Raw genomic sequence first — 21,360 nt, forward strand, 5'->3', positions numbered from 1 at the left:
TCCCTCCGCCTTTCCCCATTTCGCGCTCCTTGGAGAGTCCTGCCTCTTCCTGCGGACCCGCCACCCAGAGTCCTCCGTGCGCCCCGGCCCCGCCTCTTACGGAAGCCGAGTCGGAGGGTCGGAATCCGGAAGAAAAACAATCGAGAGTGTGAGCGGACCGGCACCTGCTTCCCAGAGAGAGCCGATCGGGCCAGGACCGACGAAGTTCAAGCCGGCCGGGCTACTGCGTGGGGACGATGGAGGCCATGAGCCCACGGACCGAGCCGAGATGCAGAACGCTCAGGTGAGGAAGGCGGCTGCGGGCAGGCCGGGGATCGCTACCTCCGACCCAATCCGTGCTGTGGGTCTGGGCTAGAACCGGACTGGAAGAGAAGGGGCCAGACCAATAGGTTGCTTCTAGTTCAGAGGCCTCTCACATTCTCCCAGGCCAGTATGTAAGAGGGCTATGTTGAGCTCAAACCCTGCGCCTCCTCCAAACTCAGGCCACCAAGCTCTTTTCCACTTCGGCGCCCCTAGCAGGTGTCCCAGTTAGATTCTGGAGGAGGCAGCAGTGTTAGACTGTTTGAAGTTAAAGCTATAACAAAGCATTCTCTCCTTAGATCTAGAGTAGAAACCTTGTTCTTTAGATCATCAGCACATACATCATGGGATCTGCCTGATCTGCTTATGACCTCCTGAAGTCCACAATCAGATTTAGATAAGATCCTTTAGTGAAGTGATAATAGCTTGGTCTCATGCTTGCTCTTTAACAACGCTAATCACCAACTTAGTGCCAGTCACGATGCAAGGATTTGCTGCTAATCGTGGGACCTAACAGTGGGAACAAAAAATCCCCGCTCTGGAGGTCCTTGGGAAAACAAGGAGCCTTGGAGTAAAAGAGCTACCTTTAATCCTCCATTGGACAGCAGGGGGAGATCGTAAACAAACGAAGCGCAGAACCTCTGGCTGAGTGCCTGGGAAGGTGGTTTTCCTATTGTTTTGTTGATATTCAAAGGGAGGGGTAGGAAGTTGCTTTAAGCTGGCCAAGAATTTCTTCCGGTTGTGCTTTTTAGAACTTGAACCTCTAAGAACGGGGATCGGTGGAGAAAAGATGTTTTGGGGAAATCCTGCCCTTTTCTTCTCGCCCCCATTCTAAATCTTCTGCTGTTACAGATCCTCCTCCTAATGGTGTGCCTAGGACTTACCTGGAGCTTGCTGGCTCTTCTTGGTCTCTGTGGGGTTTTAGCCCCTGCCTGCTGTGTACTCGGCAGTCTGGGGGCTTCCCAGGAGCACTGCTTTAACTGTTCAAATGAAGAGATTTTCAAGTCTCTCTTTCCCCTGAGCCTCTGAGGAAGCCAGTGTTATTGAGAACTGCTGATTAGATCTGTTGTTTCCCTGGGGTTTATATGAAGCTGCGTTGGATGTTATCCAGCTGATGGTTTTTCCCCAAATCGGGTAGACTCTTGAGAAATATGTTGGGAAACCTGTTATTTAGAATCTTGCTGCTGCTGCTGCTGCTGCTGCTGAGTCGCTTCAGTCGTGTCCGACTCTGTGCGACCCCATAGACGACAGCCCACCAGGCTCCCCCGTCCCTGGGATTCTCCAGGCAAGAACACTGGAGTGGGTTGCCATTGCCCTCTCCAATGCTTGAAAGTGAAAAGTGAAAGTGAAGTAGCTCAGTTGTGTCCGACCCTCAGGGACCCCATGGACTGCAGCCTTCCAGGCTCCTCCATCCATGGGATTTTCCAGACAAGAGTACTGAAGTGGGGTGCCATTGCCTTCTCCGTAGAATCTTGTTAGCCTCTCTGAAATGCTTGGCAGAATTGGTTGTGCTCCGGGGATGAGGGAGGAAGGAAAAGTGGTGCCATTATCTGTTATTTTTGAAATTCCCTGTCTTGCTGTGCTCAGGCCTCTCACAAGGTGAAAACTGAACCTCCAGAATCTTTCTGGTAGTCCGGGGACCCCATGAATTGAAGAGTTGGGGGTGGGAAGTTTCTGACCAAGCCACAGATGAAGGGCTATTGGAATTAATAAAGTCCTCACTGTCCACCCCATTCACACCCCTTCCCTTGCCTGATTCCAAAACCTTCGGCCCCACTCGTTGGCAGTTCTCCTGGTGTCAGCAGCACAGGTGCCGCCAGCCATGGCAGCTGTATACCTGCACGGAGCAGCTGATCCAGGGTGGGCATTTCCTGCTTCAAGGGACAGAGGGCTTGAAGATGAAGGGCTTGTAGTTCAGTGCCCCTGTTCCCTCCGGTGATGAGAAAAACACACATTTCCCATTCTGACTACAACAGATTATGGTCCAGCCCTTAGCAGGCACAGCCCCCAGTCTATTACCTGGATGAGGTCTCACTCTCCTTCCTCCGTGGCTTCCCTTCTCAGCATACATGTTGTGACGTGGAATGTGGCCTCTGCCGCACCCCCTCCAGACCTCAGTGATCTGCTTCAGCTGAACAACCTGAACCTGAACCTGGACATATATGTCATTGGGTAGGTGTCCACAGGACCCGTCACGCATCCCTGTATCTGAGATCAGGGTCAGGTAAGCCTTGCCAGTCCCAAGTTGTCCCCACGGGGAACCACCGTAACCTGTTTGCCCTCGCCCTGGAGTGTGAAGGCCAAGAACTTTCAGCCTGCATCAGAGCCAGGCCACATCTGTTGTCCTGGGTCAGCAGTGGCAAGGGGCTGGCGAGCAATACCCACAGGGGAGGGGGAACCCAGGGCTGGACAGTTGGCTGAGGGCAGTGCTGGATGTCGGAGCAGAGGCAGGGCCCTCCAGGCCAGGGGGCAGGCCTCTGATCTGGGACTGGCAGTTTGCAGGAACTGAACTGTGGGATCATGAGCCTCCTTTCTGACACTGCCTTTGAAGACCCATGGAGCAGTTACTTCATGGACGTGCTTTCCCCTCTGAGCTTTGTCAAGGTAACTTGCAAGTCCATGGGCAATTGGGAAATGTGTCTCACCTCTTATTACTAATCCCTAGTCCTTTGTCTCACAGTCCAGCTTTCATGCTATTATCCTTTTATTTAAAGACCCAAACCCCAGTTGCACCTGGTTCCCTGGGGCTCCTGCCTGCCTTGTGTCTTTCTGAAGTAGCTGGAGCTGAGCTGGGACCCCAGGGGCTAGTTTAACACCTCGATATTTTACAGGTTGGGAGAATTCCTCGGGGAGGTGCAGCAGGGCTTAGTAACACCTGATTGCCTACCCCACCCCCAGCCTCCAATCTCTACTCAGAGACCCAGCCTGAAATCTTAGAGTGCAATAATAATTGCCACTGTCTATGGTGTGCTTATTGGTGGCGTTGTTTTGTTCAGTCACTCAGTCATGTTTAACTCTTTGCAACCCTGTGTCCATTGAGTCAGTGATGCCATTAAATCATCTCATCTTCTGTTGCCCTATTCTCTTCCCACCTTCAATCTTTCCCAGCATCAGGGTCTTTTCCAGTGAGTCAGCTCTTGGCATCAGGTGGCCAAAGTACTGATGCTTCAGCTTCAGTATCAGTCCTTTCAATAAATATTCAGGGTTGATTTCCTTTAGGATTGACTGGTTTGATCTCCTTGCTGTCCAAGGGACTCTCAAGTCTTCTCCAGAACCACAGTTTGAAAGCATCAGCATTATAAACAAACTCTTTATATACATTATTCTGAAATATAGGTGTTATATGGATAAAACCAAGACTCAGAGATCATGGCAGATTTGGATCCAGATCTTTCAAACTTCATAACCCGTGTCCTTAACTGCTGTACTTTATTATTGTACTGGTGATCTCTAAGGCTGACAGGTATCCTGTGACTCTCCTGCTGGTATCAGAGGTTGTCCTCTGATCTTAAGAGACATGCACCTCAAATCCTCAGAGACCCAGAGGTTAGAAGGGACATGTGTGGAAGAGAAGGGTTCTCGGTCTATAGGGCCAGTATTCTTTGGGAAATCTTTAGACCATAGGAGAATCTGCAGGAATGCTCTAGATTGCTGGATCTTACTTGTCTCCCCTGCACAGCTGAGAGATGAAACACAGTTCCAGTAAAAATACCTCCAAAAAGCATTGCTTCTCAGAAATACCAGAATTCCTTTTTTCCTTTCCCTGGGTGACTGGATTGCTTCAGAATTCACTCCATTACCCTAATCTGCCCAGAGGTGCTGAGGCAAGAACTGTGAGTCCTCTGGAGGAGGGCAGAGCCAGGAGGAGGTCACATCAGATGTGATCCTGCTGCTGAGGCTAAAAGATGCCAGTCCCCAAGCCCTTGGCACCCTCCAGATTGAACTCGGGCCTCTTCCTGCAGACTTGGAGCTGGCCCCTCTCAGAGGGCAAAATCACTTGTCTCTCACCACCCACTCCCTTCTCAAGACTGGAGGCCTCCTTGTACCTCAGCTCACTGGCAAGGGATGGGTGGGATGGACTTGAGCCAAGGAAATTAGCTCAGCCCGTGGCAGGGACACAGCTCACTCTCTCCATGGGCCTCCCGAGGTTGGGAGACCAGCCTGAGGGCCTGGCAGGCACCCACAGCAGATGCCCTCCTTTGCAGGGCTGAGAGGCGAGAGTAGAGGTGAAGGCGAGCCCTGCCTGCAGCCTGTTCCTGAGGCCGGAAGCTGCTGGCCACAGGCTGAGAAGCCTGGGGCTGGTCCCCTTTGCCGGCTCCTAGGCTCCCAGCCTCCCTCCTTCTAGTCCGTTCCTTAGCTCCTCCTCCTTCATTTCCTCCGACTAGGACTTCCCCTACAAGCCTCCTGCCTTTCCCCATAGCCCCACCCTTTCTCCCAATCTGAAGTTTTCCTGCCCCACCCCCACCTCCATCCTCCCTGCCCCAACCCCACTTCCCTGCTCTTTCAGAGTGGGCTCTAGCCTGTGGGGCGGGGCTCAGTGGCCCAGACCTGCTCTGTGGGATCAGATTAATCTTGAAACTCTTCCCAAATCTTTTTCAGTTCCCTGGGAGTCAGTACTCCCCACCCCCAGGAGCCAGCCCTTCCCCACTGCCATTGTCCTATTTGCTTGCGAAGGGAAGAGACCAAGACTGGGGTGGAAAGTGAAGTTGGGGAAACATTTGTAGCAACCTGTGTCCAGCTCTGGGTGCTCACGCCTCCCTCCCTCCCTCGGTCTTGGGTTCAGGGTTCCCCCTCCCTTGACTCCTCCACCATCCCAGAGCTCCTGGCCTGTGGGATCAAGTTTCATAATTCCTGGAAGGCCCCAGTACATGCTCCCCACCCGGGGATTTCCTCCTTGGCCTCTGCACCTCATGCTCCGGAAATAGCTACTCGGGTGGTGGGTGTAGACAGCCTGAAGCTGTGAGAGGGTCACAGGCCCATTGCCACTCCACCTCCACGGCAGCTGAGCGCAGGCATTCTGGCAGTCCTGGGCCTTTGACGTTGCTATTCAAAGTGGTCCTGCTGATTCCTTAGTCTCCTTGTGCCTCAGTCCTTCTGCGGAACAGGGACCTTTCTTTCAAAAGTTGGCCAGAATTAGCTGTTTCCCCCAACCTGCGAACACGCATCCTCTGTGCTCACTCTTATCCCCTCTGCATGGCGTTCACGGACACCAGCTGCCCATAGTGTGTATTATTTTTCAGTAGCGTTTTCTTAATTGTTTTTCCCTAAGCTATTATGTATGGAGAAATGAAATGTAGAGTCTGGTGGATTTTTATACATATATGTAGCCATACTGCCACCCATCAAATCAAGATACAGAGTATTTCCCACTCTCTCATGCTCATGTCCCTTCTCTGCATTTACTTTCAAGAATCCTTAAAGTAAAAATTAATATCAAGAGCTACCAGTTAATCCAGCATCTTTAAGATCGATTCCTGCTTTATCAATGAGAAAATAGACTTGTCCTGCATCAAATACTAACAGCCCAAGCTGGTTTCTGAACCTAGATCTGGCCCTTAGCCACTGTCCCATAAAGCATCTCTGAAGTTCTTTGAGCCCCTCCATGCATGGTACCCGTGGGAGCTGAGGAGGAACACTAGGGAGGAGGGCACCTGGCCATACGTGGGCTGGGGCAGAAGAGTCAGTGCCCTCCTGATGGTGGGGTGTCTCCACCCCCTGCGGAGCCCCCTGATTGCCTCATTTGGCAGCTGAGACTCCATCAGCCCTGAGATGCCGTAGACCCCTAGGGCGGGACATCCATCCGTGTGGCTCAGGCAGGGCTCTCAAGGGCGCCCAGCACAGGCCCTGGAGGGACATGGATGACTGTCACCCTTCTGTCCCGCAGGTCTCCAGTGTCCGCATGCAAGGGCTCCTCTTACTGATCTTTGCCAAGTACCAGCATTTGCCCTTTATCCAGGTCCTGTCTACAAAATCCACCCCTACCGGCCTCTTCGGGTACTGGGTAAGGACTGAGCTGTTTTCTGAGTCAAGAGCTGGAGGCCTTCTCTCACTGGATGGGGGAGGGCTGGCAGCTTTAGAGCTGGGCAACTGAAAAAGGGAATGAATGAATTGAAAAGAGGGGGTGAAATAAATCTTGGCACTCTGTCCAGGCCAGTGCCCCGCATAGCTGCCTTCCCTCTTCTGGGGGGCCTAGTGTCCCTGGGACGGCAGGTAGGTGAGCTGGGATGTGCGGAGGTGAGTGTCTGCTGACCCTGGGAGATCCCGCAGGAACTGAGACCATCTGCCCTCAGGCCCCGGATGGGAAAACAGAGGTGTGTCCCCCCACTTCCTGCCCACCTACCAGGGGAACAAAGGGGGTGTCAACATCTTTCTGAAGCTTTACGGCTACTATGTCAGCATCATCAACTGCCACCTGCCCCCCCACATGGCCAACAATGACCAGCGGCTGGAGCACTTTGACCGGATCCTGGAGATGCAGAATTTTGAGGCACAGGATACCCCCAACATCCTGGACCATGAGTGAGCGTGCTGCTGTGAACCGTGCCTGACCCTCTCCCCAGGCCAGCCCCGGCAAGCCTGCTCTGCCCGGTCACTGCTTCCCTGCCAGAGTCAGTCTGCCCCCATCTCCCGCCCTCTCGCAGCCTCTTCCCTGATGCCCTGTCTACTCTCCTCTCCAGCTCTGCCTGCCTGGGGTCTGGGACCCCTTCCCTTTCCCTGGCCCTTCTGTCCTGCCTAGAAACTCTGGATGCTTCCCCCAGGTCAAGAACCTTGTGGTTCCTAGATCCCCGGGAAGGGCTGGTTCTCAGGTGTGCCCTGTGGGGCACCTGGTGCCGGGTACCCAGCTGGGGGACAGGGAGGGAGGGCTAGAGCCTGCTCTATATTTGCCACTTGTCCCTCAGGGCTGGTCCCTTTGGCTTGAATGGCCGGTGGGGCCAGGAGAACAGGCCCTTTGGAGCCCGCCCTTGTCTTCATCTGATCCTCCCTCAGCCTCTGACTTTTCACCCTCCCCTCGAGCCTTCTGCTCCCTGGCAGCCTTGCAGCGAGCGGTTAGAGCCCCTGTGGCCTCCTGCCTGCTCTGACCCCATCACAGACCCTGAGGCCGCCTGCCTTCCTTTCTTTCTGAAGCCTCATTCTCTGGTTTGGAGACATGAACTTTCGGATCGAGGACTTCGGGTTGCACTTTGTTCGAGAATCCATAAAAAATCAGCGCTACAGTGACCTGTGGGAGAAGGATCAGGTATCTGAGAGTGGGGATCTGAGCCCAAGAGAGGAGAGTTCTGAGCCCAAGGGCAGGGAGGTCAGCAGGAGGTGTGGGGAGGTTCCCTAGCGCCCGTTCTCCTTTCCCAAGCCTTCAAAAGTCCCTGACCCCAGGCAGGGCAGAGTCTAATAGGCCTTGGTTGCTGGGAGCGGGGCAGCCAGGCTTGTCTGGCCAGCCTGGTCTCCACCTGGAGGCGCTCCAGCACCAGGTGTGTGTGAGGTCAGGGAGGGCGAAGGGCTTTGGCCTGCCCTGCACCAGCCCTGAATGTCCTTGTGGTCTCTCCCACTCCCAACCTGTCTTGCCTCCTGGAGGGTGAGATACCACCCATTGGGACATCCTGCCTACTCCAGCCTCCCCTCTGATACACTTCTGCTAGTGGCCCCTAGGGAAATAGAATTCAGAGCCTGGTCCCTATGGTTCAAGGACTGGAAAGTGGCAGGCGGTTCCCTCCCCTGGGACTACGGGGTGATGTTTGCGTTTGCATTCAGCTGCTGTCCTGGGGGTGGGGCACAGGGCTGGGGCAGTGAGGAGCAGTCTGACTGGGAGGGCACTGCCAGGTTTGAATCTTGCCCCACTGTGATGGCAAGTGCCGATCCCTTTTCCTCCAGCTCAGCATTGCCAAGAGACACGACCCACTGCTGCGGGAATTCCAGGAAGGCTCCCTGCTCTTCCCACCCACCTACAAGTTTGATAAGAACTCCAACAACTATGACACCAGGTGAGGGGGCCCCACTGGGAGAGGATGTGCCTGTCACAGATCTGGGCCTGGGAAGTCAGACCATGCTGCCCCTTGTGATCCTGGGAGCCACCTTCAGTTAGAAGTGTCAGGGGAGCAGGGCTAGACCCAGCCGTCACCTCTCAGGAGTGGTGCCTCTGCACCCCTGATGAGATGCTGCCTATGGGAGCTGTCCCAGGAGGGAGCAGGAAGGGGAGCTGGTTCTGGCCAGAATAGGGGCTGGGGCGGGGGCAGGTAGAGCCAAAGGGGAGGAAGACCCGCTGATCGCTGACCGCAGGGCGGGGGAGATCGGGGAGGGACTATACTTCAGCACCCTCCAGACTCCTGCTCCCCTGCCCCCCGCAGCGCTTCTGGTCCTGCCCAGGTGGTGGTGGGGACAGGAAGCTTGGCTCAGCCAGCCGCTGGTGTTAAGTAGTCCTGCCCTGGCTGTGAGTGGGTTGAGTACTAGTTAAGGAAGATGAAGTAGGAGTTGTCAGTGGGGCAGTTAATGGGGAACAATGCAGAGATAGGGCACCTGGTTAGAAATTAGAAGCACAGTTTGTGCTTTATCGGCAGCATGACCTTGGTCATGGTATTTAAGCCTCAATTTTTCCATCTATAAAATGGGGATGATAACAGTACCTATTTCATGGGACTGAGGATTCAGTGAGACCACCAAAGGACTTCCATGGTGGTCCAGTAGCTAAGACTCCCGGCTCCCAAAGCAGGGGGCCCTGTTTCGATCCCTGGTTAGATCCCACGTGCTGCAACTAAGACCCAGGGCAGCGAAGTAAATGAATATTTAAAAAGAAATAAATAAGACTTGGCATGTTAGCCTAGTGCCTGGCACCCAGTAGGCACCATGATAACTGCTGTTGTTATTTTTAGATTCAGGTCTTCAGGTAGGAGTTTTACTGAAAGCCTTTCTAAAGAACTGAGAAAGGGATAGGTAACCACCAAAACCTTAGACTTAGGCAGTGGGGCAAAAGTAGCTCGGGCCCAAAGCCCCTGACCCAATTTAGGGCAGGGACCCTCATCTCTTTGAAAAAGAATAACCCCCTACATTTTATGGGGCTCTTTGTATTCCCCTAGCAGAATTGTCTTCTGAGGGAGATAGGAGGTGCCCCCAGGGCAGCCCAGGCCTCTGGGATTTAGGCGGTGAGTAGGTCTGTCCACAGCCAGGCCAGGATGAGAGGGGCCCTGCTGGCCCAGGGCTAGAAGCCATGTGGCAGAGCCACAATGTCCCCGCCAAGTGATGGGGAGAGCATGAGCCATTTGAGGCGTGTGGAGCAAGACAGAGTGGGGTCACAGCCAGGGGCAGTGCACACAAGGAGAGGCCACGGACACTGGAACCGAGGGCCAGCCTGGGCCACAGCACAAGCCAGAAAGTAGGGAAGAGGGCAGGATCCCACTGGCCTACAGGCCCAGGTCAGCAACTGCCTGTCTCCCTGGCCATCCATTGGAAATGAGGATCATCGTGGAAATTGTCAGGCCTCTGTGGGACAAGCTGGGATCCTCAACCAGTTGACACTTGCCCGCAGGAAGAGAGCTGCTGACAGGCCATGTGGCCAGGCATCACCCTGCTCATAACCCCGGGTACGGGAGGGAAGCCGCAGGAGACTGGAAGTCACGCAGGTGGTGTAGAGAGGCTCAGAGACGTTCACGATCTTCCCCAGGTGGCTGTGCTCGTGATAGTGGAGCTGGGGCTAGACCTCTCCAGACTGTGTTGCCCATGAGGCTTTCCTCTAGCCCGCAGTGCCTCCAAGTTCACAGCCAGTCTTTTTTTTTTTTGATGAATTGTATTTATTTTTAATGTGTATTTATTGTTTGGCTGTGCCACACAACATGTAGGGTCTTAGTTTCCCAACCAGGGATCCAACCCACACCCCCTGCATTGAAAGCGTGGAGTCCTAACCATTGGACCACCAGGGAAGTCCCCACATAGCCAGTCTTGCCAGCTAGCAGCAGAAAGGAGGTCAGGGCTAGGATAGCAAAAAGCTTGCCAAGGAAAAGGCAGGTGTTATTTCTATGTGATAGATACAATCCACACTGTGACTGACATCGCTGAGGGCTGACCACGGGCCAGGCTTTGGGCAGAGGGCTTTGCCCACATCATTTCACTTGATTCCTACTGTATCTTCATTAGGTAGACAGTGTTGATACTGACTTCTTACAAATAAGGAAACTGTATCTCAGAAGGTCTAAGTAAGGTAGTAACAGAGTAAGTGATGCAAAAATTTGAACTGAGGTCTCTGTGAATCCAGACTCATGCTTTCCCTTCCCCGGAGCCCAGGAAATGAAGGAATGTCTGGACAGGAACAACGGCATTACAGGGGGACATCACGACTGAAATATCCCCAGCTGGTAGTGCCTGTGGTTGGCAGGGGCCCCACATAGGGAACAGAAACGTTCCTGTGTGATCAGTCTGTTATTCATCCTTGAAAACCTGGTTGAGGCATCATCTCTACTGGGAAATCTCCCTTGACCCCTGCCAGTTTCGCTAAGAGCTCTCTCCTGCTGTTACGCTGCCTGCAAGCCTTGCACATTGTGCATTCGGTGTGTCTTTTAAAACATGGCATGCCTTTTTTGCTGTGCTATAAATGCCCCGAGCACAGAGGCTGGATCCGATTTATGACCGTCCCTGGTTATATAGCACAGTGTGCCTGGCATGTGTTTGAACTGAGAGCCTGAGAGGACAAAAGGAAAAGATAAGATACTTAAGGAGCAGCCAGTCTAGTAGAGGGACCCACCCAGAGCGAGAGAGCCAAATAAACACTCTCGAGTCCAGGAGTTGGCCAGTAGAAGGTTCCAGAACTCTGTGTGGAAGTGGTAAAAGAGAGCGAAGTGAATGGTAAGGAGGCGGGCAGCTGAAGCCCGGAGGAGTCAGTGAGAACTGTCAGAGAGGCAGCAGGTTTCACAGCAAGAAGGACGCATTCTCATCAATCAGCAGCAGCACTGATGAGAGGCACTTTGAGTGGGGCTGCCCCGCTGTACAGAAGGACTGAGCTGCGTGCAGGGCATGGTTTGCAGTTTCGCCCAGCCTTGGCAGCGTACCTGAGCCAAGATGTAATGAGAAACGATGTCGGCTCCGTTACAGGGGAGGGTGAAAGGGCTGAGGGCAGGAAATCCTATTAAAGTCAGGGATTGCAGTAGGGTTTTGTTACAGTCGACAGGAACCTAGGCCACCTCCCCACTCGGCAGTGAGCAGAGGATGTTGTGATCAGTCTAGGCAAGACTCAAGTCCGGAGTTCGGTGGGACACTTAGAAACCACCTATAGGGAGCCGAGAGGAAAAAGCTCCCAGACCGAGAAATGGAACACATCGCTCCTTTGGGGCCAGTAAATTGGCTCAAGTTTTCTAGGCTCTTAAGCCCGGAGAATCTTACAGAGCTACTTGGTCTTAATTTTTAGGAAGTAAAGACATATCAAAGGCATGCCTGGGAGATACTGTGGAATTGGTTCCAGACCACCACAGTAAAGCAAATATCACAGTAGAGTCACTCAAACTTTTTGGTTTCCTGGTGCACAGAAAAGTTAGGTTTACACTGTTCTGTAGTCTATTGAATATACAATAACATATCTAAAAGAATGTACATACCTTAGTTTTAAAATACTTCATTAGTAAAAAATGGTAATCAGTCTCGGAGCCTTTGGCAAGTCCTCTCTTTGTGATAGTAGCATCGAAGGTCACAGATCACTTAACAATTATAACCATAGGAGAGCTTGAACTATTATAAGAACTTCCAAAATGTGACTCAGACATAAAAGGAACAAATGCTATTTGAAAAATGGTTCCAAGTAGTCTTGCTCAATGCAGGTTTGCCACATCATTCAATTTGTAAAAATCACAATCTCAGCCTAAGTGTTAATGTGAGAAAAGCACAGTAACCCGGGGTGTGCCTGTCGTCTCCAGAAACAGTCCTTGGGGGCTTCCCTGGTGGCTCAGTAGTAAAGAATCCACCTGCCAATGCAGGAGACATGGGTTTGAACCCTGATGCAGGAAGATCCCTCATGCCACAGAGCAATTAAGCCCGTATATCTCAGCTATTGAGCTTGTGCTCTAAAGCTGGCGAGCCACAACCGCTGAGCCCATACACCACAACTACCAAAGCCCTCGCCCCTAGAGTCCACACTCCACAACAAGAAAAGCCACCGCAATGAGAAGCTCACACCGCAACTAGAGAGGAGCCCCTGCTCTCCACAACTAGAGAAAGGGCCGTGCGGCAACCAAGACAGCACAGCCATGAATAAATAAAAATTATTTAAAAAAAAAAAACCAGTTCTTGTTCTCAGTCATGACCATTCAGCCAAAAAAAGCATTAGTGAGGCCCCACTCTGGTTACACACTGGGAATCGGCCACTGAGGGACAGACTGGGAGGAGACGGGTGCAGTGGAGGAGAGCTGACTCCCTTGGTCAGCACCGTGGGCCGGCACCCAGTTCCCCCTGCACATGGTGGCTCCCTTGGCGTCAGTGTCCTGGAGAGGAAGGGAGATGTGGCCTGTGGCGCCCTCCCAGGGTTAGGAAGATGAGAACAGTCTGAGATGCCTGCCGCAGCCACGTGATGCATGGAGGGACCCTGCATTTAGCTGTCACCGGGAATGGAGACCTGGGGGAGTATATTTAGTTTGTACATATTTATTCTGCTTATTTGTTCCTTTGTCTTTTGTTTGTTAAACGAGCTCCTCAACAAGTTTGTCAATGCCATTTATCAGATCCTCCCCAGTCTCCTGTCTTATAATAAGGGCTCAGTAAAGGTGATTGAGGGCTTCCCTGGTGGCCCAGTGGTAACGAATCCGCCTGCAATGCAGGAGACGTGGATTTAATCCTTGGATTGGGAAGAGCCCCTGGAGGAGGAAATGGCAACCCACTGCAGTATTCTTGCCGGGGAAATCCCTTGGACAGAAGGAGCCTGGCGGGCCGCAGTCTGTGGAGATTGAAAAAGAGTGGGACACGACTTAGCGACTGAACAGCAACAGCAAAGGTCTTCAAAAGAATGAGCAGCGCAGGTGCCCAGTGATGAGTGTGGGCCAGGCCACGGAAAAGGAAGAAAGGGAGGCAGGCGGAGGTCCTGTCGGGGAAGGAGGGTGGGGCTGTGGTCAGGACTTGGGGAGGATTCTGACGGGACTGCACGTATGGGCTGCTGACCATAATAGGGAAGTGGGGGCAGGAGGATGCTTTGAAAGGGAGAGTGGTGCATTCATGCGGTTCACTACCAAGTCTCAAGAATTGCTAGGCACTGATTGTCCAAGGTTGGATTGGAGATCTTGTGTCCGTAGTTTCTGGGATGGAACTATCACATTCCGACATCCCACAAACACTCTTCAGAAGCGTGAAAGGTCAAAACACACCAGGAGCACAGAGCGGAAGTGACGTAGCCAGTTACCACTTCTGGAACGCTCCTTCGATAAGGTTTTTGAAGTAAATATTAACAGGACAGAACTTTTCACCAACTGGTCTCCGATTTTAGAGCCGAAGTTCACCACCGGGGCACCACCATTCTGCCGCTATTGCTAGAGAGCCATGTTGCTATTGAAGTGATGAAAGTGTGTCAGGAATGTTTGTTTAAAATAGTAAGTGAATAAAGCAGAAGACAAAAATAGCCTTTCAAGCTATAAGCATGTGAAGTCATGTATGTTAAAATTGGGCATTTTTGAGGAAGGAGAGTGAGCTTGGGGTTTTTTTTCAGTTATTTGTATTTCACAAGCACTTTTTTTTTTTTCATGAGCACTTGTTGATGGGTTTGATCCCTAGATTGGGAAGATCCCCTGTAAAAGGGAATGGCAACCCACTCCAGTATTCTTGCCTGGAGGTAGTCTATGGACAGAGGAGCCTGACAGGCTACAGTCCACGTGGCCACAAAGAGCTGGACCCAAGTGAGGAACTAACTACTGTACTGTTGCGTGCTTGCTGCATACCGGGCTCTGTGCTAATGCCGAGGGCACACAGGAGACACCAAGAGCCCTTCCTTGCCTTCTGAGCTCACACTGACTTGACAGGCTGAGTGGGGAACAGCAAGCTACAGTAGAGTGTAACAGCAGCCGTGCTCGCGTCACGTGCTTTGGAAACAGAGAGGTCGGGGCAGCTTTAGGACAATGACAGCACTGGAACTGGGCCTCTCGCTGCAATGAAGGGAGTGCCAGGCAGCAAGGCTGCAAGAATAGAGGCCCAGAGGCTCGAGAGGGTCACCAGGGCGAGGTGGGCCTGGGGCAGAGGTGGCCGATAAGGTAGAATAAGGGGCGTCAGAATCCTGGGCTCCTTGAAAGCCACATTTGAAGACCTGAACTTTATTCTGGAGGCAGTGAAGACTCCTTAAAAGGTTTTTGCTGGATTTGTTGTTGTTTTAAAAAACATACATTTATTTATTTGACTGCACCGGGTCTTAGTTGCAGCATGTGGAATCTAGTTCCCTGACCAGGGATGGAACCCAGGCCCTGGAATTGGGAGCGCAGGGTCTTAGCCCCTGGACCACCAGGGAAGTCCGTCCTTAAAAGTTTTAAAGCAGTGAATCATCTGACCAGGCTGTATGGTGCGTCTCCTGCCCATCGGGGAAGCTGGGAGTGCAGAAAGGGAGTGGCAGGTCTTCAGTTGACTCTTGAGAACAAAGCCTCATGAGAGCCAGTGTCCGTGGGCAGCTTGCATTGTGTGAAGCACAGTGCTATCTGTTTTTTGTGTTTTATCTCATTTAACCATCTCAGTAACCCTGAGATGTAACTACTGTTATCTCCATTCTACTGATGAGGAGCTGAGGCCTAAGAGGGGTTAGCCTGGCAACGACGGGCATGTGCCCTGTGGTCATGCCGGCTGGCCCGGAGTCCTGGCTTCACCACGCCATGGCAGGGCAATTTTGGGAAAGTCCCAACCCCTCTAAGACCCATTTTCTCCACCTGTGACGAGGGGATAAATGGTCCTGGTCGAAGGCATGTGGGGAGATTCCCTAAATACTTCCCTTGCCTTTCCCGTGATCAATCTGTAGTTGCAGGGAAGGGGAGGGAGCCAAGTTCCAGCTCAGCTCTAACCCTACATTCCAAACCTCAGCCTCTTTGATCTTCTGCTGCTTTTGTTCAAGAAGTAAGAAAGGTTTTAGACAGAGTGTTTCTGAGTCACCACTTGATTCACAAAAATGTAGACGAGACCGAGGGTCCTTGGTTGAGTCTGACACAGACCCATGTACTGTTGTTGGTTCCACAGGGCACGCTCCTGCCTGCTGCCAGGCTGGGCTCCAGCTCTGTCCTGGGGCATCTCATGGCGGCCAACAGGCCCTGGCGTTAGGGGCTCCAAGGGAGCTGGGGGAGTACCTTCCTGCTGGCCTGCTGACCCTTCTCTCCCCTTCTTTGTCTCCCCCCACCCCCAGTGAGAAAAAGCGCAAGCCTGCTTGGACCGATCGTGTCCTTTGGAGGCTGAAGCGGCAGTCCCAGCCCGACTTCCACACCCCCGCGCTCTCAGCCCCCTTCGCCCTGTTCCTGCGGAGCTACGTCAGCCACATGGTGTACACCATCAGTGACCATAAGCCCGTCACCTGCACCTTTGACTTGGAGGTAGATCTCCAGGCTGCCTGGCACTTGGCAGAGCCACAGCTGTTCCGGGGCACATCTCAGACCCGCCTGCCCTGGTTCAGAGCTCAGCAGGGCCCCCGGGGAGACCTGTAGGAGGACACGATTGCCTTTCCTCCCAGGTCAGGTGTCCCCCTGTTCTTAGGAGCCATTGCTGGCTCTGTCTGTCAAAAACGTGTTCAAACCCTTTGTCAGTAAGGTTTCCCTTGCCTCCTGGTATTGTCCCTTGGGACTCCTGAGTTCCATTATGCTTCTTACCTACCATGTGAGGTAGGGCTTCCTTTCATTTGTCCTAAACCTGTCTGGCTCAGGTTGCAGAGGGAGCCCCCTCCTCCTGTATCTTGCTGTCTAATGACTGAGGCGCTGCGGCCCACTTTGAGCTGCCGGCTGCCCTCATCTTGTGTGTCTTTATATCGTTGTGTCCCTCCACGTGCCTCCGGCTCTTCTCACCAGAGGCCCCCAAATTGAATTTGGGCCTTTGGGTCAGAAACCGTGGAATCCTGAGAGCGACTCCCTGGCTGCTTTCTTCATCCTGTCAGCAGCTCCCGTAGTCTCCCCCACCCTCACACTCCTCCCCCAGTACTTGGCTCTCTTCCAGGTTACCCACCCACCCGGCCCCAGGCCCATCCTCCCTGGCGGGGCCAGCCATCCCCCACCAGCCTTTGGCCCTTCTTTCCGGCAGGCCAGCCAAGGTCTGATACCCTCCAGGCAGCCTAGCAAGAGCTAACCCCACCCTGCTGGCTGTCCCCCTACCCCCGTGGTGACCCTGACCTGTTGGAAGGGCACAGTCAGGACTCTCGTCCCAGGGAAGGGGACGCTTCTGTGGGACTTCAACCCCCTCTGACCCCTGTGTGTAGCTGAAGCCGTTGGTGTCTGCCCCGCTGATCACCCTGCTGCCTGAGGGCCCGTGCACCATGGAGAGCGACCTGCTGATCAGCTACTGCCTGGCCGCAGACTTCCTCAGCAGCCCCTGGGACTGGATTGGCCTGTACAAGGTGAGGGGGCCCATCGGCCACACCCCCCTGGTTTATCCATTCTGAGGGCTCATGGGAGCTGGGTGTAGAGACCACCCGGGGTCCTTGCCTACCGAGGGGCTGGCCATGAAGGGGAGGAGGCAGATAATGCTATGATGGCCAGCCTTAGAAATGAGACCATCCTCTCCTTAGGACTTGACATGGGTCCAATGTCCTCCCAAACCACTGACCACCCGCCTCATTCCCCCCTCCTACAGGTGGGGCTGCGCCACATTAATGACTATGTCTCCTATGTCTGGGTCAAGGACAACCAGGTCTCCTTCAGTGACAGGCTGAACCAGGTACCTTCCCCCTTACCTGAGACAGGTGTTCCACCTTGCCAGCAGAGGGGCTTGCCTGAGCTCTCCTCTGTCCTCTGGAAGGAGCAGAGAGCTGGATGGGGCCTGAGGCCATAGAGCTGACCTGCATCTGTCTGTCCTTCTTTCCAGGTGTACATCGACATCAGTGACATCCCTGAGACTGAGGATCAGTTTCTCCTTTTTTACTACAGCAACAACCTACAATCTGTGGTGGGGATAAGCAAACCCTTCAAGGTAACAGATACTGGTGGGTAAGAGGAAGGGTGGGCTTCCCTGCTGGCTCAGTGTCAAAGAATCCGCCTGCAATGCAGGAAATCTGGGTTGGGAAGATCCCCTCCCTGGAGTAGGAAATGGCAACCCACACCAGTATTCTTGCCTGGGAAATCCCATGGACAGAGGAGCCCGGCAGGCTACAGTCCATGGGGTCGCAAAAGAATTGGACACAGCTGAGTGACTAAATAGCAACAGCACAAAAGGAAGGCTAACCCAGGAGACTTGAGCCCATCGCTGGTTCCCTGAGGCCATGGGCCAAGGAGCCCCGCAACCCCTGCCACCGTGGAGCTGTATCCATGGAGAGGTGGGGGAGACGGAAGGCATGGAGCAAAAACCTGCCCTTGCCCCTTCCAGTTACCACCTGTTTTATCCCTGCAGATCCAGCCTTTCTCCTTCCTGAAGGAGGACCCACTGGATGAAGCCCAGCCACAGATCTGAGCCAGGCTAGAGTGAATCCAGGGTGGAGGCCGGAGCTGGCAGCCAGCTCTGCCTAGCACTGCCAGGAGCTGGGGGCCCAGCCCAGACCCCGGAGGAGGCAGCGGCATCCTCCACCTCCGAGGGGGACCCTGGCCACCCTCCTCTGCTCTCTTCAGTTTAGATCTCTGGAATGGGCCCCTTAAATACAGGTTTTTGTTGCTGAGGTGTGAGTGAAAGCAGCTAGTTTGTCAACAGTGAAGATCTAGAGACAGGCCCCTGGATGCGGGAAGGACCCTCCCTCCCGCATCTCACTTCTGAATTTTCCCCACACACTTCCAGCCCCGCCCGGGCAGGCCTGCCAGGCACATGCCCCATCTGGCACAGGCCTGCATTCTTGTCACGCCGCCCTGGGCCTTAGGCTGCCTGGGCGGGGGAGATGCTCCCATTCGTACAGGCTGCAGAGACTGGTTGGCGCACAGAGCACTGGGTCCCAGGAGTCTTGACATCTTGTTGCCTGTCCCCTTGAGGGGTGGGCAGAGGGTCTGAGATCCCTGCTTTCAGCAGAAGCCAGTGGCCAAGTAGGCAGGATGGAGGAGCACTCCATCCAGGCTCTCCTGTTGTTGCGGACAGGCCGAGGTGTGTCCTACCAGCAGTGCACACATACCCCCACCTCCACCCCCAGCTCAAGGAATCCAGCCCAGAAAGTTCCAGGGTCTGAGCAGAGGATTGCACCCGAGTTTGCTTCTGCTCATGGGTCGGGCTCCATGCCCGCAACGTGCCCTCCTGAGAAGGGCTGGCAGTTGGTAGAGGAGCTTGGCCACAACTTTCTCAGGGCGGTCCATGTCCAGTCCATCTCATCTGCCCCTATCCTTGCTTGCTGTCACTGGCCAGAGATCTGCCCTCTCTCTCTGCCCTGGGACCTAGAAGTGGGGGCAGGCGGAGCCGGAATCAAGACGATCTGGAGAATCTGGCCTGGGGGTCTTCAGAGAGCATTCTCCAGGCGCTGTGTGGACGCAGCCTGGCCCCACACCCACCATCTCCCTTGAGTCAACAGTGGCTGAAGTGGTCACCTTCTTCCAGGAGAAGACACCTCAGGGAGCCTGCTCTGTGACCATCAGGCCCATCCTAGGACCTGAGACTGAGGGACACCAGTTGCTCTGTATCCTGACTCCACCCTGGGAGCCATCTGGAACTGTCCCTCTGGCCTCTAATGGGCCACGGCTGGCTATGTTCTGTGGCTGTTGCATTGGGGGTTAATTAGAAACAGTGGCTTTTATACCTGTGTGTGACTCCTTTGTGATGGTGCTGGGAACGTGCCCATGTTCATGGGCTCTTGCTTGACTCCAGGATGAGGGCCCTGTCGTCCAGACTAGCCTGTCTGTCTGACGAGGGTGACAGAGGTTGCCTGTGTGGGAATGGGAGAATGAGGTTCTGAGATGGTGGCTGTCTGGGTCCTGGGTCCCAGGGGGCTGTGCGTCCTTTGCTGTTGGGCACTTGGCTTACTCCTGCTAAGTAGGTAGAGTGGGCTTGGGGCTGAAGTCAGAAAAGGTGTTCACTCTGCTCTCACCAGTTAATCCCTCCTCACCTGGCACTCCTTCATACCTTAGTATTTTTCTTTTTAATCATTTTATCTATGTATTTGTTTTTGGCTGGCTGGGTCTTCGTTGCTGCTTGGGCTTTCTCTAGCTGCAGTGAGGGGCGACTCTTCGTTGTGTGCGGGCTTCTTGCGGTGCCTTCCCTCATGGTGGAGCAAGGCTCTGGTGCGTGCGGGCTTCAGTAGCTGCCACACTCCGGGCTCAGTAGTTGTGGTGCAGGTAAGCTCTCCGAAAATGTCACCATCTCTTCTCTCTGCCTCACTTCTCCCCAGATCCTTCTACCCCGAGGTCCCCACGGTAACCTCTCTCTGCCCACAACACACACACACACACCTGAGGAGCCCAACCCCGGAACTCCCCTACGTCTTTCCTTCTCACACATGCACGGCCATCATGGATGCTGCCACCCTTCCTCTGCAGCTGGGGGAAGCGAGAGCCCAGAGAGATGGCGTGATCCCCTGAACCGTGGTGTCATGCAGAAACACAGGAATGGGGTTAAGAGCTGGGTTTGAATGAGAGTCCCCTCTTTACCCTATTCCCCCCTACTCTACAAGTAGGGTTCCCTCCTCTACCCTACTCTAGGAGTCCCAGTTTCTATAAAATAACAAATAGCATTCCAATTCACAAGATTACTGTGCGAGAACAATTGCAAAACATTCTACCCAGCTCTTCAAACTGATCGATGCAGCCTTAGGGCAGGACGCCAGGGCTCCTGACTCCAGGGATCCCCGTGTTTATCCTGTCTCTGGGTCATGCGTGTCCTGTACGTGCCCACCTCTCCCCTTTGCCCTTCTGTCTTCACACACTCTTACCCCTGCCTCCTATGGCCAGGAGGGCTGAGTCCAGCAGTGATTGAGAGGTGGGAAGGGGAAGGGGGGCAGCTCTCCCTCCTCTCGGCCCCAGTCAGGATATGGCCACTTTGGGCCCAGCCCTGACCCGCCGAGTGGAAACAGGAAATATGTGAGACTTCGTGTGCGCTGGGTCTCTGCGCCTGGCTCCACGGCTGATAAGGGCCATTGTGTGGCCGCCGGGATGATCCTGCCCTGGATAGATGTGCTTCCCGGAGGAAGGAAGAAGCTCTGCTGGCCTTTCCTGGGCGGGGGAAGCTGAGGGGAGGCAAGGAAGGGTGCCTGGGGGAAGGTGCCCGCCTGAGAGGGGCTGTCAAGGCCAGTGCAGGCGCATGGGACTCCACCCCTCCCCTGCCAGCATCTTCCTCTGGAAAGGTCACTTTTGCCCATCCACTTTGCCCTTCCTATAAGGAACGGCCAGAGACCCGAGGGCTCAGTCCCAGGCCAGGAAAGTGTCAGCTGTGATTTAGCAACAATAAAGATAGAAAAACAGGAACATTTGGGGGTGGGGAGCACTGAGGGTGCTATGGAAAAGTAGGGAGCAAACAAGACTAAGGTTCCCCACGGCCGGCCAAGCAACCCGGGGACCAACGTCTCAAGCATGTGAGGCTCCAGAGGAGGGTGGGATAGGGGCCTCCTCATGGTGCCCTCCTGCCTCTCCAGCCAACTCCCTCTGCCCACCAAGGCCAGTCCCCAGCAGCTCTGGCCGCTCAAACCCCGGCGGCTCACCTCCTGTTCCGGGAGGCAGGCAAGCTGGAGGGACATACAGAAGGCTCAGTGCCTAATGATGGCTCCTCTTGGCTCAGGGCAGGATGTACATTCTGATTTGGGGAGTGGTCACTGTGCTCTCCAGCTGACATCGGTGAGAGGGCATCAGGAGAGGCCCAGTCATGGAGCTGCTGGGGGCGGGGACGGCCTCCTACCCTTTGACCTGGAGCCCAGGGTCCCCCAGGGGTGGCTGCATCAGCTCCTCTGGTTACCTGGGACAACAGGCATTTCCTCCATCCCTCAGCCCCTCCTCTTCCTGCCCCAACCCCTCTGGGCCAAGAGGCCTCCCAATCAGACCTGGG

At 54.1% G+C, this 21,360-nt stretch overlaps 1 protein-coding gene across 1 annotated transcript; it reads left to right on the forward strand.

The window, feature by feature from the left end:
* Positions 1 to 23: 23 nt before the first annotated feature.
* INPP5K (inositol polyphosphate-5-phosphatase K) lies at positions 24 to 19,123 on the forward strand. Its single transcript, XM_040243801.1, has 12 exons — positions 24 to 283; positions 2,365 to 2,472; positions 2,796 to 2,904; positions 6,185 to 6,301; positions 6,644 to 6,819; positions 7,426 to 7,537; positions 8,167 to 8,276; positions 15,626 to 15,809; positions 16,682 to 16,819; positions 17,056 to 17,139; positions 17,287 to 17,391; positions 17,809 to 19,123. Exons 1-12 carry the CDS (start codon positions 237 to 239, stop codon positions 17,866 to 17,868), a joined length of 1,350 nt encoding a protein of 449 aa, XP_040099735.1. The 5' UTR covers positions 24 to 236; the 3' UTR covers positions 17,869 to 19,123.
* The last annotated feature ends 2,237 nt before the right edge of the window (positions 19,124 to 21,360 follow it).

The sequence above is a fragment of the Oryx dammah genome, unplaced genomic scaffold (assembly GCF_014754425.2).
Source record: "Oryx dammah isolate SB20612 unplaced genomic scaffold, SCBI_Odam_1.1 HiC_scaffold_8, whole genome shotgun sequence".
NCBI lineage: Eukaryota > Metazoa > Chordata > Mammalia > Artiodactyla > Bovidae > Oryx > Oryx dammah.

Excerpts from the sequence above, each read along its gene's own strand:
- INPP5K (XM_040243801.1), top strand. The coding sequence starts at position 237 with ATGGAGGCCATGAGCCCACGGACCGAGCCGAGATGCAGAACGCTCAG. Across the intron at positions 6,302-6,643 it reads CCGGCCTCTTCGGGTACTGG|GGGAACAAAGGGGGTGTCAA; the intron begins GTAAGGACTGAG and ends CCCACCTACCAG. Across the intron at positions 17,140-17,286 it reads TCAGTGACAGGCTGAACCAG|GTGTACATCGACATCAGTGA; the intron begins GTACCTTCCCCC and ends CCTTCTTTCCAG.